General features: G+C 41.0%; 1 protein-coding gene across 3 annotated transcripts in view; it reads right to left on the bottom strand.

Annotated features, from left to right (window-relative positions):
• pcdh19 (protocadherin 19) overlaps positions 1-17,492 on the bottom strand; it is a gene marked incomplete at its 5' end in the record, with an annotated part of 46,213 nt that extends 28,721 nt beyond the window's left edge. Inside the window, 3 exons of one of the 3 annotated variants that reach the window (XM_079480330.1) lie at positions 12,380-12,707; positions 14,099-14,134; positions 15,346-17,492. In XM_079480330.1, coding sequence (XP_079336456.1) covers positions 12,380-12,707; positions 14,099-14,134; positions 15,346-17,492 — 2,511 coding nt within the window. Of the gene's footprint in view, positions 1-12,379; positions 12,726-14,098; positions 14,135-15,345 lie in introns of all 3 variants that reach the window. The other 2 variants (XM_079480328.1, XM_079480329.1) reach the window with 2 other exon arrangements.
• Positions 17,493-18,966: the final 1,474 nt, after the last annotated feature.

Genomic DNA, 18,966 nt, shown 5'->3' with positions numbered 1-18,966 from the left:
CAAATTAAGCAGGCATGATATTTATTTTCTTTAAGGACTTCAATACTGTAATTGGGGATCTGAATAAAAAATAAAGGTACTATTTTTTCTTCCCTTCTTGGAAAACAGTCAAATCAAAAAATTATTTATGACAACATTTTTATTTTAGCATTAGAAATACTATTGTGACTAAAGAGCCTACACATACTGGTGTATTTACCATTACAGAAGCACAATAATTGACTTTTTGTTAGTTTAGGGCAGCTGTGGCACAAGCCTTACATTGGGTGGTCTTACAAACATGTTAAGCACTGTATTTTATATCACAGATAAAAGTAGTGCCTAGGAACTCCCACAATGCCCTGCTAGACAGATGGGCAGATAAAAACTCCACTGTAATCATAACAAGGTAGTCCCAATCAGCACAATTCACGATGCGGTCCTGTAAGAGTAGTTAACATTCAGATTTAGGCACGCCGGACGCATCTGCTCCTAATATCTGAAATGGCCTTTTTCAGCAGCTGTCAGCATCAGGGCGCTTTAGTTCGCCGCACGTAACTGGCTCATGTGTAGACAGACGAGCAGATGTTAATCAGGGCTCTGACAGTCTTCCATCACCCATGCGCGACAGCGTCCCCTCACCGCGCATTACAAGAGGGACTGCCGATAGCTAGTTCAAGCGTGGATTTCTTGAGATGTTCAATTAATCGTTAGCTTCAAAACTCCTCAACGCTCACAACTCTTACTTAACACCCTTCCCTACACTTCTTTAACACCGTCCAAACAAATATCTCCACATAAGCACAAACACACCTTACATGAATGCTGACAGGCTCACACCCTTGTTTTACATTCCCACATCCCAACCACACGCACGCACACACTCAAAAGTAGGCCAGTAGGGGTGCAGCTCTGCTCAGGCTCCCAGAGAGCGGAGCAGCTTGTGGGCTTGTTGTGGCGAGGAGGGCCAGATGCTGCGGGCTTGACCCCACGCCACCGCGGTAGCTGAAACACACCAGGATTATCTGTGCTGACTTTCTTTAATTTAATTTGTATTAGATCGTCTTTAGGGTTAAACAGGTTTAAGGGGGAGGGGTCGTGGAAAACAACAACATACGGCCAGCACATCGGCCGTCCGCAGAGACCGTGGTCTTGGTGGGCTTCAAACATCTGCAGTCACGCAGATAAAGATCGCATTCTTATTTGATGCCGCGCCCGTCCGCGCTCTGACTTTGCACAATGAAGAATTTCCTGTAATAAAACACCTCGTGTCGCGCTCTTTTCACCGTGACTTCATTGAAAGAAAAGCTGAAGTCCTTTTGTTCTGCCGCTGTAAACAACGAGAAATAATTGCGTCTTATCAAAGCCGTCTGGGTGCGTTTGTGTACATGTGTGTGTGGGTGTGCGGCCGCGTCTTTCGCAGTTAGCGGGGCCGACATTTCTTATGGCTGTACTGTGCGTCTGTTCAGATGCAGATTGAGAGAGTTGGGCTTTGTCTCAGTGCAGCGGCGAATAATTGTATTCATCTGCTTTTATTCCGATCGTCCTGATTAGCAGCCAATTGAATTCCTTGCAGGCTGATAAAAAAGTGATATCCTACAGCGCTGGACTCTTTTTATTTATTCAGAGGGCTCCAACTGTGGCCTTTCCATTTAATCTTCAAGATGTTTTTCAAAAGCAAAGTGGAAATCCCTCTGCAGTTGGACAATTTAAACTTCAATAACCAATACTTAACAGGGATTCAAGCTAAGCTCGGGCGGATATGGTCTCCTCTCCATATGCAGAGTTTAGCCGTATCTCGAGTCTAATGCCACTTTTAGAGAAAAATGCGATCTGGGCATTTTGTCTGAGAAACAATAGTGTTTTGAGGTGTTTGATTGTGTTTTTTTCAGCTGACAGGCTAGTTAATAAAGCCAGCATGTACTGAAACAGGTAGTTCAATAGAAAGACAAGTATAGCAAAGCCACACACGCGCATACGGCACCGCTACAAACAAAGAACACCATCAGTGCCGCAAAGACATATCAAGTGTGTGAGCGACTATAAAAAGCTAGTACTATAGGACAGTGTCAAAGTGGAGAAGAGTTAATCTTCCTCTGTTTTGATAGCATGTGGAATAATTGGGCTCTCTAACACTCATTACACGAGAATAATGCCAAGCTAAGAGATCTCCAACAGCTCCAGTTTTGTTCAGCTCAAGCTTTGAAGAATAGCACTTCCCCTGATTAGCAAAAACAGAGAAAATCTGACACCTGGGGTCTCGAGCTCTGGGTTAATAAGCAATTTAAGACATTTTCGAAAATGAGCCTTTAAAATGGGATTGTAACGTCTAGAGGGGAATCTGACGGATATTTCAGTAGCCCATGCCCAGGTAATTATTGACTTTTTTATCCCTCTGACCGTTGTTTTATACGAAAACTCACTTTTTATGCCAGCAGATACATTTCAGATTTATCTAATGAATCAAGCTGATTTTTAACGTTTTAAGGAATAGATTCCTCATTTCTAAAATTTTCGTTTCAATTATCACCTGTGCACCATTATAGTGGCCAAACTGAGGCTGTGGTTTAACAAACCTGCCAAGACTGGAAAAAACAGCCGCTCGGATAAATGTGACATAATGACTGTCTGGGTTAACAGGCCCTCTAATAGAGATCATTTGTGAGACAAGAGCTGAGATCAGCCAAAAATAATACAAAGAGGCTGTCCGGACTATAAAGAGAGAGAACATTCGTCTCTATTTGTGAACATCATACCAATACAGGCCAAATGTGATTGACATCCTTGCCCTTTTTTACACAAACACAATATTACAAATATATTAAAAATATTGCACGCGTGTTGCATAGTTACGCTTGGAGTGTAAATGAAGCTTTAAAAAGAAGAGGTTTGCACAAAATATCACACGCTCTGCTATATCTATGCATTTTGTATATTCTAATAAAACCAATATTCGCTGATCGGTAGCAATTTGTCTTTTTTTGCCAAATAATTGTCGATTAAATACCTTAGTACAACACACATCACTTTTGGCCCCTACCGTACTGAAAACTATTTCTCTTCATATGGAGTATTTTTTGTCAGTCACACTCAGAAAATAACTTGATGACTTTATTGGGCATTCAAAAAGAGAGCATTGAGTGACGTTTCTTTCTCCCGGCGGAGAACAGGTGCTCTCTGAAGCATGCAGTTAATAGGGGGTGAAAAAGGTGTCACCTTGTAAACAAGAATCTACACACACGCACCTCTATTTTTGCATTGCTCCCCAAGTGACCCTCTCCCACTGGATACTTTCCCTCTCCACCAAAAAAAGGATTCGCTGTCTTTGCCTCAGCTCTCTCCCCCTGCCCCTGTGGAGACCTATTTCTCTCGTTTTTCACCCCCACGAGACACACGGCAGCCTCTCACTTTCATGCACTTTCAAACAACACGTATGCTGGATTACTGCTTGTTCCCCTAGCAGCCCTGACAGTCAGACAGCCAAAAACAAAACAAAAGAAAGTAACACTTCATTAACGATGCCCTAAACAAACAGGCCCAATTTGCAAGGCGGTATCGCAAGTTCTTTTTTTACGCCTCGCCACAAGAAATAAATAAATCATTCAAGTAATAATAACATCAGCCTTTATTCTCCGACTTCAAGTTAGCCACTTTATAAACGTTTGTTTTATGGCGATATATAAAGCGAGTAAATAACACTTTCATACGTCTTTCTGAACAAGGATTGAATTCAAAGTGAAAAACGAAAAGGTTTTACATCTTCTAAATGCAAATTATGAGATGTGTTCATGTCAATCCACTTCCTGGAATAAAATAACAAATATCTACAGGCGTATTTCCACAGAGTGAGCTGAACAAACAGCGGTGGCGTGTTTGTGAACACTCGAGTTATGAAACAAATCTTGCATGCTGCAAACTGTGACATGTTTTATGCCGCTTTTATGCTGCACTATTTAGAAATTCATAAGTGGGCTTTAAAATTTTCATAAGAGGTGAAATCACACATGAATGTTTATTATTTTGCTATTTAGAAATGTATATACGTCCTTCTTATGATTATACGTTACAATTGGAGTTAAAAAAAAGATAAAGAAACGTGAATGCTATCGTGACAAAAAGACAATTTAAAAATGATATGTGTTCATTATAATTGATATATACATATATATATATATATACAGTATATGTATATGTGTGTATGTATGTATGTATATGTATATGTGTGTATATATATATATATATATATATATATATACGCATATAGATATATAAATACAGATATATACAGACAGACAGATATGTACATTTATAAAATATATGTGTGTGCCATGTATATTCTATATGTACAGTATTTATGTATATGTATATGGTGCGTGCACATTTCAACACAAAAAATATTTTTGGAATCGATTATTAGATTTGACAGCCCTACATATACATTTATCCATATGATATCTATATGCGATCTATATGTTATATACATTTGAGAAAGTCACCAGGAAATGTTGAGGGAAGAACTGATAAGCGTCTCTTATCCTTTTAAGGCTGCCCCTTAATCTGACTGAGGGGAAACTGCAGCTTTAAGAGATTTAGTATGGATTATTGGTAGTCTTCAAAATTAAACCAAAAGTCAGCTGTCTGCAGTTGCTCATGCAAGCTTGAGCCCACCACAGCACTGTGACTTGAGTGTTATAATTAGAAACACTATCTCTCCCTGTCTCTGACTGTCCAGCTCAATAAGCAAGACCCAAGGCTCCCAGGTAACGTCTGTCTGCTTGGACTCTTTTTATGGTCTGCCCACACTCTCACGTTCTCTCCTTCTGACTGCCTAGTTCTTCTAACAGCTAAACCCCAGACATGCCTCTGGGCTACAGTGAATGGCAGATCCGGCCCGTTGTCTTAGGCACAACAAGGCCAAATCTTGTCTTAAGCCTGCTGAGTAATCATTTTAAGACACGAGATGAAGAGTCTCTCTAATCTGTCAGCCTCGCTTGTCTACAGTGCATTAGTCCATCTATAAAACACGCACCGGACCGACAGTACCTGTGTTCTATCTAATGGCAAGCAATGTTTTGAAGTAACTAAATCAGTAGGGGCCATAAAATATGAAAATACCATAAAGCAAACACTGTGAGCGAGAGCCCGGAGCTACATTGTCAACCGACCCGCACCTTCGTATTTCAGGACACGACATAAAAATAGACCACAATAACAATTAATCACGCTCTGTAGGGAGAAACTAAGAACCCCTGAGAGAAAACTGTCGCTCCCCATTTGTTATATGAAACACCCAAGACATAATAAACAAGAGACCGAGGGGGAATAACAGCCCTCACCATTACCCCTCCAGCGTTATTTGTGACAAATCAACTTGTAGCGTTCTGGGCGTGTCTTTAGAAGAGGGTTCGCCAAGGGTAACGGCGTCTCGAAAGTTTGGTAAGGGGGTGAACGTGTCGTAGTGTACCAGTGTTTCTCAAGGTCAAATTAAATCCTTATCATTACAGCTAAGGAGCGAAATCCTTCAACCCTCCACGATTCCAGTCTCGCACGTCTCCCTCTTTCATAGCAGCTGTCTTGTCTGAATGTGGTTAGGGAGGCCGCAACCCCTGCTGAGACCGCAGCGCCTAGAAACGGAGCAGCAAATCAGAACACACCGAGCTCATACATTAACTTTGGCTCTCTGGCTGCAGGACATCAAACGCTGGACGTGATGAGAGAGTCAAAGCAAACCGCTATTGTGTCTCCAAAAAAGGGCAGCTTAAAATAATTTTTATGTATTCTGTTGCAGGGGCTAGCTGGTATTAATTTGCGGTCCGTTGGGTTTTCAAGCTGTTTGGACGCGCAGGTTTTCAGGTCACCTCACGAAACAATCCCATTTATTCGGCCTGCGCAATCAAAATGCAAAACAGCATTAAATTCTCAAAGCATATCTCGCTAGTAACATCAAATGTTTGTCCTCACTTAACTTGAAATTTGTTATGGAGCTTCTTGGTTGCATGTCAAAGGCATGACAATGAGCACAGCTAAAAAGAAGATGAGGGGAAGGAAAACGAAGGGGAACGGGCGACCACGATGATTGGAGTGGCTTTGGCCCCTGGAAGGATGAACCCGGTCATAGCCCATTAGGAAAGAAGCAAACGGGTGCTACAGCTCATTACATGCTCTGCCTCCTGTTCTATGGCTGAACAATGCACAATTATGTTGGCCTGCTGTTTTCTCAGCGTTACTGCTATACAGCCGGCCTGCCTGCCAACAATCTCGCTGTTCATTAAGCCACCTCACCAGACACTCCGCACAGCCTGCCTACCTAGACAAATAACACAGTTGCCAATGGACCCACAAAGGGACTGGTTATTCTTACTCTTGTAAAGCCAGTGCACAGAGAAATTAATCTCAGCAGATATATGGTCCAATTTTCGTTCACATTCTCTCAAGAAGGATTTTTTCCCCCTTTCATAAATATCAAAAGAGCAGAGGCAAGTAATAAGGGCAAGTTCTTGATACGTAATTGACTCGATACATCAAAAGTTTGTATTAAATGTGGAAAAGCGAGGCAGGCGCTGGTCGATACGTAAACAATTATATGCTCTGATATTAATCTGTAAAAAATAAAGGTGCCAAAACTACGCCACAAAAGCAGAAGTCTTATGTTGCAAGAAACCAAGGCCTTTATTTTTTCTAGAGCACTGGACATAAAATGGGCTTGACACTGTTATGGTAAACTTGGTGTCTTTCTATCTTGTCTATATCCAATTTATGATCATGCATGCTGTCTCTGGCACTCAGAAAAAGAGAAAATAAATTCAGTTTGACCATTTCCAAAGGTCGCTCTATGTTTGCCTGTGGTTTCGGCGGCCTGAAAAACAATATTAACAATAGCTATTATTTTCTCCAGTTATAATGCCACAGGAACTTCCTATATCCCTTAATGCTTTTCTATCCTTTAACTGGGGTCAGGGAACATCCTGTTAACATCCTGAATGAATGACCATCAAACAATACAGAATGACAAACACAGCATTCTATTTAAATACATTCGAAAGGGTTTGTCTGTCTTTAGGTACATTTATAGTCTGACCATTCACAATGCATATTGTAATGTTTCACTGTGCTTTGGGAAATTTATTGAACGTAAATAAACATTAAATAGCTATTTAATTTCCCTAAAAGGTCTGTGTGTGCAGATCCCTCGGTATTGTAATTGGCAAGTAGGTATAAAATATTTGGAAGGACATCTGTTCTACTAAATCACATTTCGTAAACTCACATAAACACACAACCCACTAGTCTGAATTGCACCCACAAGGATTTTCTTGTATTTTCTGAGTTCTCGATTTGTTCAGGTCCATGCACTACACATGCCACTGTGAAGATTGTAGATAATTTGGTAGCTAAAATAAGCAAACAATGCTCTGCCTTGCCCATTATTCTGTATATATAATTAAACTGATTCACAAGTATTGTGTAGAAAGTTGTCTGTTCTACATTCTCCCTGTGGCAATGCCTGCATGCCTTGTGTTAGAGAATGTAGGCCGACCTTTCCAATCCTATTAATTTAACCACGGGCATTTTCAGTGCTGGCAGCTAAATCTGTGTTAATGAGAGATGAGGCAAAGAGAGAGAATCATTTATAAAGTTATTTTCCTCTCTTGTGGGTCTCAACTGTATCTGTATCTGGCCAGCTACGGTTCCATCAGAAGTCCTTTTCACAGGTTCCATCTTGCCGCCCTGATCGAAGCGATTTCACACATTAAGTGTTACTTTAGAAAAGTGTGAAAAAGTCTGTTTTTTTATTGAGAGTCGAAAACAAAGTAATTTTTAAAGATCCAAATGTTAACTAGGTGTTGCCTTTCTATAAGGGTACAATGTTCACTCAATCGTGTAAAGGGGACTGAGAAGGGAAAACAGTGACGTAATAATTCTAAAAAATCAATCCAAGTACAGGTTTGTAGGTTATGTAACAGGCATGCATTTTCTGAAATGCTTTTTTATTTGGTTCAAATCAACCGTTTGTAGGTTTTGTTCAAAATGAACATATGACGATATATCATACGCATATTAGTTGACAAATAAATCGTGTGTTCTATGGTGTGACACAGCAAAATAAAGTTTATATTATTAATATTTAACATATAAAATAGCATAAGAGAGATTTATCTTCATTATTTGTTTATTTTCCTATTTTTTGCCGTCATACCATAGGACAAATTAGGATTGGGTGATGTCTATCAAATTGGCATCGGACAAAGCCTACAGTGAAACATTGCAATGGATGGGGTCGGCTTCCAAACCATATTCAACTGCAGATAAGTGCGAATGGACGAGCTGAATGTCATAGTGTGGATCAGTCGGTTGTCAACATTTGTCTTGGGAATCAGCTTAACACGTATGCGGAGGGCAGGGCATGTGCGGACGACCGCGGACCCTCCTGATGACGAAAATTGCGTCATGCAGGGTAATCACAATGCCGGTGTTCTGTCGAATTGTCCTGCTCTTGTCAGATTTTCCTACCGCAGGGCAAAACTTAATATAATCTAAACCACATCGACAAAATAAACAGGTAGGATGATTTTACAATGCAAAACACCCTGTCAGATAGACCAGCGTAAATACTTTGTCAGATTATCATCTGCATAAAAGAAACTGCATAAAAGAAACATTTAGGATTCCTTTACAGCCCAATACCCTATCAAGTTGTACTACCAGTATTAAATAAATATGTCGAATTTTAGGACACCGGCCCAATATTGTGATGGCTGTCAGCCATCGGCGATGGACAATGTCATCGTCTAAGGGTCTAACCCTAAACTCAATAACTCCTCTGATCTCTTTTCAGGCTGCTTTGGGACAACTGAGATGAGCGAAGATGAAAATTTTCAGATACAGTGATACAAATCATAGGGATGCCTGAATTGAACTGCAATCTTTTTAAGCTGGAGAAAAAGGAGAAACAGACTGAGCAAGTATACAATGACAATGTTAAATGGAAAATGCTATTTGTCTTGCATTTGTGATCTCGCTATAAGATCAAGAGATGCTGTCACAGTAGGTGAATCTGTTTTTATTTTTCTGTCTGACTGAGGAAATCATGTTGTCAGCTGTTTGTCTTATATATTTGAATTCAGACAGCAAATTAAAGCTGGTGTGCATATGTTACAGCATTACGGCTCTTTCCATTACGCCTCATTTTCTACCTATACCTAGAATAAGGGTTACGAGAGAACGAGTTTGCTCGACTATATTGCACTAATAGTGTCTCACTTAAATGTTCGTACTATATTGGGACTGCGGCCCTTTTAGTAGTTCCTGAAATGTTCATGTTAGTAGGTTACTCTTGGAGGGAGAGTGCCAGCAAGTCTGTAGCTTATGAACATAACCTTTGAAAATTCCCATCTTCATCTGCCAGAATCCAATCAGAATACATAGCGAGGTACTTGAGATAAGATGTCTCTCTCTCATCCTTTTTCTTCCCGCTCTATTTCTTGTACTGTCTATTTTGCTCTTTGGCACAAAAAAGGAAAAAAGTACAGGCGTGCTTGAGTTGATAAAAAAAGTTGGAGTTGGCAGTCTTGGAAATGTGTCTGTTTGTCTTTCTGTCCTATGTCTTTCTATTATTAATTCCCCATCTAATTGAACTGTCTACATCAAAGTTCTCCATCACAGCAGCCTAGTTCAATGGAGCTTGTTCTAAAAGCCCTTCAGGGAGGAAGCATGCTGTGGCCTTTACCTTATCGTGTATGGGATTTACGTCGATTACTTGGCTTAGTCTGATGAAAGTCAGAGAAACAAGAAACCCCAACACAACAGGTATAAGAATGATTTTAGGAAAAAAGGATTCATTGAGAAAGAAGAAAATAACTAGACGTTTCAGGACTGCAGATCTGTTGCAAACAACAGATGATGCAACTATATTCTTTCTGAGACTTACAACATTGTTTTTAACTACATTAATAAGGGTTAGGTGGGAAGGAGAGCTAGAAACAGAGTTTGAGACACTTTAGTTGTATTTTTACGTGTATATGTTGCTCCGCATCGCATATTAAAATGTAACATAGTCCCATTTATTCCATAACAGAATGCAAACATCTGGATAAGCAGAACCTAAATTATATATAGAATTATATTTATATATATATTCTGTTTATATCTATATAAGAAAATGAAGTAGCTACAGAGTAAGTAAACTGTCTGGAAAAAGGAAAGGTCTGTCTCCAAGCCCAAAACAAAAGTAGATCAAAACATGATTGAATTTTGTCCTTTCACACATTCTAAAAGACAAAGCTTTCCGAAAACATTGTGGGCAACTCTGCAGAGGCTGGCACGGATGTATCTCCAGAGAGTCACAGGGTGTCATAAACAGATCTCACCTGGAGCCCATCATGTACATGTTTGTAAATCCTACGGTTCGATCAATTTGGTTGTGCAGTGTCATACATTTTATATCATGGTATGAGTAACTTTATAGCAATTGTAGATTACTGAAACATAGTTATTTTGTATCTGAGTGTTCAGAAATAAATACCCAGTGCAAAGTAAATACACAGTGCTCTTCAAAAGCATCCGCATCTACTTTCATGTAAATTATTGTCATTATCAATAAGCCAAAATGTGTAATTTTAATTAAAGTTATGCAAAATTACTTTCCTTGCAGAAGTACCGGGGCGCTCTTTCTAATGGCATTTTCAGCCTATACGCACCTACTGGGACTGGAAAATAAACAAACAAACCACATCTCGAAATGACGTTTGAATCATGAACGGCTGCAAAACCGCCTTTGGGCCTTCATATTTCTATGGCTGGAGATGCACTGTTAATCACGACTGTACCAGCCGCTATGTCCTCACCAGACCTCTGGGAAACCCTGACTTGTAGAGTCCAATGTATCCAAGCCCGGGCTCGCAAGGCGTGACAGAGCTATTATCGGTCATTTCGCAGCTGGAATATTTGATCGTGGCCCGTATAAACTGAGACCTGATTACACCGACAGCATTTTTCAGATGTTGAAAAGGAGCCGCTGTATTCTGTAAGGGGGAGGCATACTGTAATCAGTTTGTATTTGAGGCCTGGAAAGGGTACATGCAGAGCCATGGTCAAAAATATGTTTGTCAATGTCAGGTGGAGCGGCACACGTGATACATCCAGCATACAAATGTACCCACACCTTTATCAGGCCAGGAAAACATGCTGGGCCATTAAGGCATTAAGATACATACATATACTTTATCTCTCTCGCTTTCTTTCTCTGCTCTAATGCTGTAGTCAAACAACAGAGATTAGCATTCGAATTCATTTTACTATCAAACTCCCCCACCCCCTTAAATGCTTTGTCTTTTCATCAGCCGAAACAAATACATGTTCTTTAATCCTGCTGCTTAGGTAGTTTTATTAAAGGATTATGCCACCGTGCCCAGCTACTACACTCACTGTTATATTCCATAATTCCTTTGTCCATCCAGCGTAGAGCTTAAAATGTAGTCATACCTATTGGATGATGCCAAGTGCGGCTTGTATATGTACTTCCGATAATTCGATTTTTAATATCCTGAATACGATTTGAATTTATAGCGACAGCTTCAATATATTAGCGCTATGTTAACTGTGACTTATTGATTTAGCAGATCTTGAGACAAAGAGTGAAAAATGCTGGATCAGCCGGTCGCTGTGCAAAGCTTTGATGTCCTCTTCAATAATGCAAAAAGTAAGGCTTTTGTTGTTATTTTTTCATGTAGCAGTCTGACATTTATCTGTATGTATTTGGTACCGGCCAACAATCAGAGCAGTTTATGGATCGTGAAGAACGGATTGGTTGAAATGTTTCCAACACAGTTAATTTGATTGCAAATGGCTCTGTGTATGTTCAAGGTACCAGCTTGCAACTCAAACAGCCATACCACCCATAGAGAACAAGAGCTTAAGTGCAAATCGTTTTTCAGCTACGGTTGTTCTTAATGTTTGCACCTGAAATGACACGCAGAGCTGCCGATTAGCCAGGTCAATGCGTTTGGCAGATGTTCAGGCTACAGCACTGTTGCTTAAAAAAACAAGAGGGAGCAAGAGCAGAGGTGGACAAATCATACTCTTTGGAAACCATCCAATCATCGGTTTGCTCGCTTTTATATTTTTAAGGCATCGCCCATACTCAGGTTCCCATCACACAACAGTAAACATGAAAGCACCACCAAAGGCTAAATTAAACCATATTTTCGAGAATAAAAAAGATCTGCCAAAAAATAAACTAAGCAAGCACCCAGATTCCTGCCCACTCTGTCTCTAAAGCATGCCAGTCATCGAGTAACCAGATTTAGCCTTTTTCACTAGGTTGACTTAACCGCCCCCGCCCTCCCTTGCCGCTGTTAGCCGTGGCAGGCTGAAGGATGGAGCAGACTGGAGCAAATCTCACCTCAGGCAGCGGCATGCCGTTGATGATGAGGTCAGGCTGCTGAGGGCCCTGCCCTGTGAAGGTATGGTGGTAGCCTTGGTTGGGTGCAGCATTCCTGGAGTTCTGGTTCTCCACGTTGAGGAAGGTGCTATCGGAGCGCCTGCAGCCCAGTGGAAGAGTCTGCTGGTGGTAGTCGAAGTAGTTGAGCGAAGAGGTGAGAGACGAGCAACTCACCACATTCATCTTGTCCGTCTCCTCCACGTCCCGCGGCACCAGCCGGATGTCGTTCTTGCTCAGCTTCTTCTTCTTGCTGGACTTCTTCTGGTTGCCGTAGGAGTACTCCGCCACCCTGCGCAGGTACAAGAAACTGAACAGACTCAATAAAGCAGTGCTCTGCCTTTCTCATTGCACACACAGCCAGGGCCAGGTCCTGCCTGGCTCAGGCTTAATATGTCAGACCCATAATCATTGGCAGCACCAGAGAGTAGCCACATTCAAGTGACCTCCGGCCACCAATGGAGTCGACATCCCTCATTTGTTTGCATTTCCATGCTCGGCGGGTCAACTTTTCACAAGCGCACATACACAATGCAAACATGCCAAACCACAAAAGCGTACAAGGCGACAAATGATACTAAATTGCATCGCTAGGGTAAGCAATATTATTCAAAGTGAAACCCACATTTGTCTGCTTTCTCACTTCCACTTCAAACAAGCCCACGGGCAGTTGGGTTGTGAGTTTCAATTCTCTGAACAACGCTCTGTGGCTACTACTAACTTAATTTGAGGGTTTTGATTCTAATCACAGTAAATGAGAAACTTTGAGATTCTGCCCTGAAGGATGCTTAGGTTGCAATATATCCACACTAAGCATAAACTTGAGAGCTCATAAGAAGAGTTGGTGTAGTAAACAGTCTTTGTCTGAGCTATTCCCTGTTGACCCCTATCTTTTTCTCCCTTGAGGATCATTATATCTTACAGCCTGAAAAAATCTTACTCTTATTTTGTTTTATGTCCTCTGAAGGGCAGGCATTCGTTTTAATGCACACTTTTCGTTTAATGGTATTCTCTCTCTCTCTCTCTCTCTCTCTCTCTCTCTCTCTCTCTCTCTCTCTCCCCTCACAACACTACCTAACAAAGCCTCCTCTTCTGTGGTTTTCATTTGGATTCAGCCGATGTCTCCCTGCTCCTTACTTTTTTCTGGCTCCGAAAATGATAACGGTGCAGGACCTTATCTTTTTAGAGAGCATCTAAAAGCTTTTTTTCCTTCCTTGAGTTAAAGCGGAAAAAAGTAAGACAGTCTAAGGCTTTCTTAATAGCTGGCTGAAAAGTGCACTATTCTGTCATTGTTGAAGCGGTAGGCTTGTATTTTTCCTCAAAGCAATGGAGTGACACAGTAGACTGCCAATGAATGAGCGAAGATTTAGGGGGGTTACTTCTTCAGCGCTCTGGGCATAGTAGGAAAACATTACATTTAAACTGGCTTGGTCACGAATACACTTCTAAATACAATTTATTTTTATCATTATCTTTTAATTATTAACGTATTTAAATTTTTGTATTACTGTGATTATGGGAAAAACACTTAAGTTGTGTATGAATTTTTCTGAGTTCTTTTTACTGTAATAAACTCATATATGTTTGGCTCTCTTCGCAGCAAAGACATTCCAAAGAATCTAAGATGAGCCCTAAAGGAGTCAGTGAGCACAGCAGAAAAGTGTATCAAGCACACTCACTAACCCCCTGCTGGGAGAGCTGAAAGCCTCCATCAGGTTTCTATCTAGAGAGGAAAATAAATGTTAACGACAGCAATCTAAACACGGCCCTCTCTAACTATCCTGCCATCACAGACGCTGTATGTGCCTAACCATTGAAGTCGTCTTGCCTTCTTGAAGATGATCGCTTACATTCAGCATCTTTGTTACTGTAAGATGGATCATTATCCTGTCGCATTGCATGACAAAAATGTCAACAACAATTTCAGGTAAAAAATGTGGTAATGATTTCAGGTTAAATTTGCAAAAGCAATTTATATGGAAATTTTTTGTGTTAATGTAGCAGTGGGAAATCAACACTGGCCAATGTTACAGACTGATAAGTGTTCATATTACAGTAGATTGACAAAATAATATTCTCCTCCACAGAATATTATAGTCTCAAAGACTATAACACTCTGATACATCTGCATGATTTACCTTTTCTGTAGATAATTAATATAAGGAACGTGTCATCGTTGCCATAGATAGTAACATTAGGGAGCTATGGGCTTGCAACCCTATGATAAACTGACATCTATAATCACAATCATAATATATAGCCAAAGCCATAACGTGGGAGCAACAAGTTAATATTTTACTCCAACAAATTTGAGTAAGGACCTGAAGTGGGCCTAAAATGTCACCAATCTTTTTTTGCAAATGTCAAGCTCATGCAAATGATGTGTGTGTATAATGAAAGGGTTAAGCTTACCTTAGAATGCATGGGTTTTATTAAAATGATATTGCTTATTTTGAAGTCGCACCTAATTTATGCATAAAATATGTCTTATATCATGATGATTATATTTTTTATTAAAATATTTGGTAGCTATTTATTTATCTTAGTTACTGATATTTCAGGACTGTAAGGTAAAACCACATGACCTAAAATATAATATTTAATATAACAGTAGTCACATATTACATATTGTATTTTATATAACAGTTATATTATGTCAGTAAACTCATAATGAAAGGAGTTGAATAAAATCATCTGCTGTTATATTTTTGCATGTTTATGTATGGCGGAAGCAGACCGAGGCCTGTAAACGCATGCACAGATGACAACGACAAGGCGCATGCTCACAGCCAACATTCACGTAAGATTCACATTAATCATGCTGTCATGTTTCAATTATAAATGCATTCAGGATTTCAAATACGGTCTAGTACCATTAAAATTATACGCACAATATTCAACGCTAAAGACATCAAAAATTGTTTGGGTACCTGCAGTTGTACGTTCGGATTTCCTTGTTGTCCCTTTTGCACTTGACAGCCACAAAGATCATTGTGACAAACAAAATGACCGCAATGGAACCCAGTGCAATGATGAAGATGAGAGAGAGGTTAACGGGTCCGATTTGCTCCTGTGTATTCATGTCAGGGGAGAGATAAATGACAATGTAGGCAGAGGCGGATAAAGAAGTTTGGCCGTGGTCGTGCGCCACCACCGTTATTTGGTAGGATGGTTTGGCGTTTTCCCCAAACGTCTTTGTGGTTCGCACCTCGCCGTTTATTTGGTCAATTTCAAAGTATGCAATGTCTCCTTCTGAAATTGAATACGTTAGTCTTCCATTTTCCCCCTCGTCGTAGTCATCAGCTTTAATTTGTGTAACCAAATAACCAACTCCAGCGTTTTTGGGAATTGATACCTCCGCGGTGCCGTTAACCAGCGGCGGGGTCGTCATCACAGGTGTGTTGTCGTTTACATCCAGTACGACGATGCGCACGGTGGCGTTACTGGTCAGCGGTGGGTCACCCCCATCCTTTGCTGAAACTTTGAACTCGAAGGTCCGCGTATCTTCGTGATTAAAAGCCCTGACCCCGTATATTTCACCGTTGGAGTTGACGGTAACGTAAGATTCCACAGACATCCCCCGCACCTCCGATTTGATGATTTCGTACGAGACTGTGCCGTTCATGCCCAGGTCGGGGTCTCTGGCGGACACCGCCAGGAGAAACGCACCTGGGACATTATTTTCGAGAACCATTGCTTGGTAATGTGGTTTGGTGAAATATGGGGGGTTGTCGTTTTCATCTGTTACTTTAACAGCAAAGGATTTTGAGCTCCTAAGTGGGGGATATCCGCTGTCCTCTGCTAAAATGGTCAGATTGTACATGTCTCTCTGCTCCCTATCCAGACGACCATCAACCAGTAAGGTGGAGAAGCTCTCGAACTCGTTGAGCCTGAACGGCACATTACCCTGCAGTCTGCACTGCACTTTTCCATTCGCTCCCGAGTCGTTGTCGGAGACTCGCACCAGTGCTATTACATATCCGAGAGGCGCGTTCTCGCTCACCTCCACCATCTCACTGTTTTCTGACAGAAGTTTGATTTCTGGTGCGTTGTCGTTCACGTCTATTACATTGACAATCACTTTGCAGTGGGCAGGGATTGAGTTTGGACCCAGATCTTTGGCTTGCACGTCTATTTCGTGGACGTGCAATTCTTCGTGGTCCAAAATGCCATTTACTGTTATCACACCTGTTTTGGGGTCTATTTTGAACATCTGTTTGGTTAGATTGGAGACAAAGTTGATGAACGAGTACACCACCTCGCCATTGGTTCCTTCATCTGGATCCGTTGCATTTAAATCTATGACAAAAGTGTTAATGGGAGAATTCTCCAGCACGTTTACAGTGTATACTGACTCGTCGAAAACGGGATTGTTATCATTCGAGTCGATGACTTTGATGTTAAGTTGCACTGTCCCAGACTTTGGGGGGTCTCCGCCATCCTCGGCGGTGAGTTCAAACGTGTAACGAGACTGCGTTTCTCTATCTAAAGTCTTTTCTACCACAAGCTCTGCGATCTTGGACCCGTCTCCCCTCGTTTTAATCTCAAGACCAAAAATATCATTGGGGGTAATTGTATAGGTTTGAATGCCGTTGCTCCCCGAATCCGGATCGCTTGCCCCCTCTAGGGGAAATCTGGTACCGGGCGCAGCATTTTCTGAGATTTCTATGTCAATGTGGTTGGTAGGAAAGCGAGGCGAGTTGTCATTCACGTCGATAATCTCAATTTTAATCACGCAGATCTCCATCGAGTTCGACATCACCTCCAAAGAGATGAAACACTTCGGCGTCTGTCTGCAAACAGCGTCCCGATCAATTTTTTGTTTTGTGATAAGCAGTCCGGCGGGGCTCAGATTAACCCATCGCGGCTCGGAATTGGATATCACCCGCAAATAAGGCTGTCGGTTTCCCAGTGCAAAACCCGCAACTTTTGCGTCTGCCGTCACGTTCGCGATCTTTGTCCCCGGACGCATCTCTTCTTCCACCGTATATTTCAAATTAAAAACTGCATCGACTCCAGTCCAGCACATAAGAAAGCACAAGAACATTTGTACGAAATCCATGTCCTTTGAATGCATTATACCTGTTGATGTCTGTCAACCACGCGCTTATTTGCGTGATAATGTATTATCGACACACATGCACATTCGGCACGGCGTTACGAAGCCCAAATAACTCAAGTGATTAAAATCACAGTCTGGTTGATATCCTTTAAAATGAACGAAAATGTTTATATCAGTGTTGAAATTCATCTGATTTACTGATTTCGTAGCTGATAACTTCCGATTTACTTCACTGAAATCTTATCAGGCCAGATCATGTCTTGCGTTATTTTGAAAACGAAAATTCGTCATTTAACGAAGAACGTGTCTTCAGCGTAGTTCGCGTTAAACTGCACGTAAACCGACCATTTTGAGTCCGTGCGAGAAATGAAAAGATTCAATACAAATGGAATTGTCCTCTCGTCCTTAATTTGTGAATGAAAGTCCGAAATAATCGAATTCAAAAACGGTCATTCTAGATATCATCATTCGTGACAAACATTCATTTACTTGGAATACATTCGAGTTTAAAGAACCACTCATGCCCAATCAATCCGTATAATAAATTGAAGTTAGGATGTCTCCTCCTTGATCCGCATTTATGTCCATGTACATATCCATCTGAAATCACAAAAAATCCAATCTTGGTGAAAAACGAAATGCAATAGGTTTCTACAACGATGGTAGAGAACAAATGTTCATTCAAGTTTAGTCCACAATTCAGTGATATTCCTATCCGAGCAAGCGGTGGCTGCCTCGTCCAATGAAGATCCCGGAGATTTCTCTCAACAGCGTAAACGTCTCATATGAAGGTATTTCAGCTGCTCCAAGTCCAGAAAGAATGAAACAAAATCCATATAAAAAAAGGAATATCAATGGAGCAAAATCTAGGATTTAAAAGTGCAGCTAGACTAGCCCAGTCGTCCGGTCTGAAATATCCAGCCTACAGATGAACCGAAATACAGTTCTTGGTATAGTTCGTAAATGTGGTTCGCTGAGGTAAACGTGCGGCGCGCATCTTCAGCGCATTCTGTCGAATGCACAACTCAGTGTCTTGCGCTCAGTCTCAGGACCCGCAATCCCCACAGCCAATCAGAGGTTACACTGGAGAGTTGGATTTGCTTGTGGGTGGGGCATCACTACAGCTATGAAACTCGACCAACTAGCTCTAGTTCACGCGAGCACTGTGTATGTTATCCGCGCCAGTTGTATGTCTAGAACTATAAATACTGTTAGTGGATAGCGTTTGTGTATTAATCCGAGTTTACCCTAATTCGGAAGCGGGTGTTAGAATGACGGAGCGATTTATGCCTTCTCAAAATGACAATGCCAGACTAAATATGTTTGCAAGTGACACGCACGAGCAACGAAAAGGCTCTTTTAAGGATTTTAAAAGGTCGGTTATTCACATATTTCCGCAATCCATCAATTCGTGTCGTATTTCCTAACTTAAACCGGCTATCTTACATCGTTCAATAGAAAACAGCACGTCTTTAATGTGATACATTAT

This window comes from Barbatula barbatula (genome assembly GCF_947034865.1).
Source record: "Barbatula barbatula genome assembly, chromosome: 18".
Classification (NCBI taxonomy): Eukaryota; Metazoa; Chordata; class Actinopteri; order Cypriniformes; family Nemacheilidae; genus Barbatula; species Barbatula barbatula.
The sequence above is the reverse complement of the archived record's forward strand: the minus strand, read 5'-3'. Positions and strand labels throughout refer to the sequence as shown.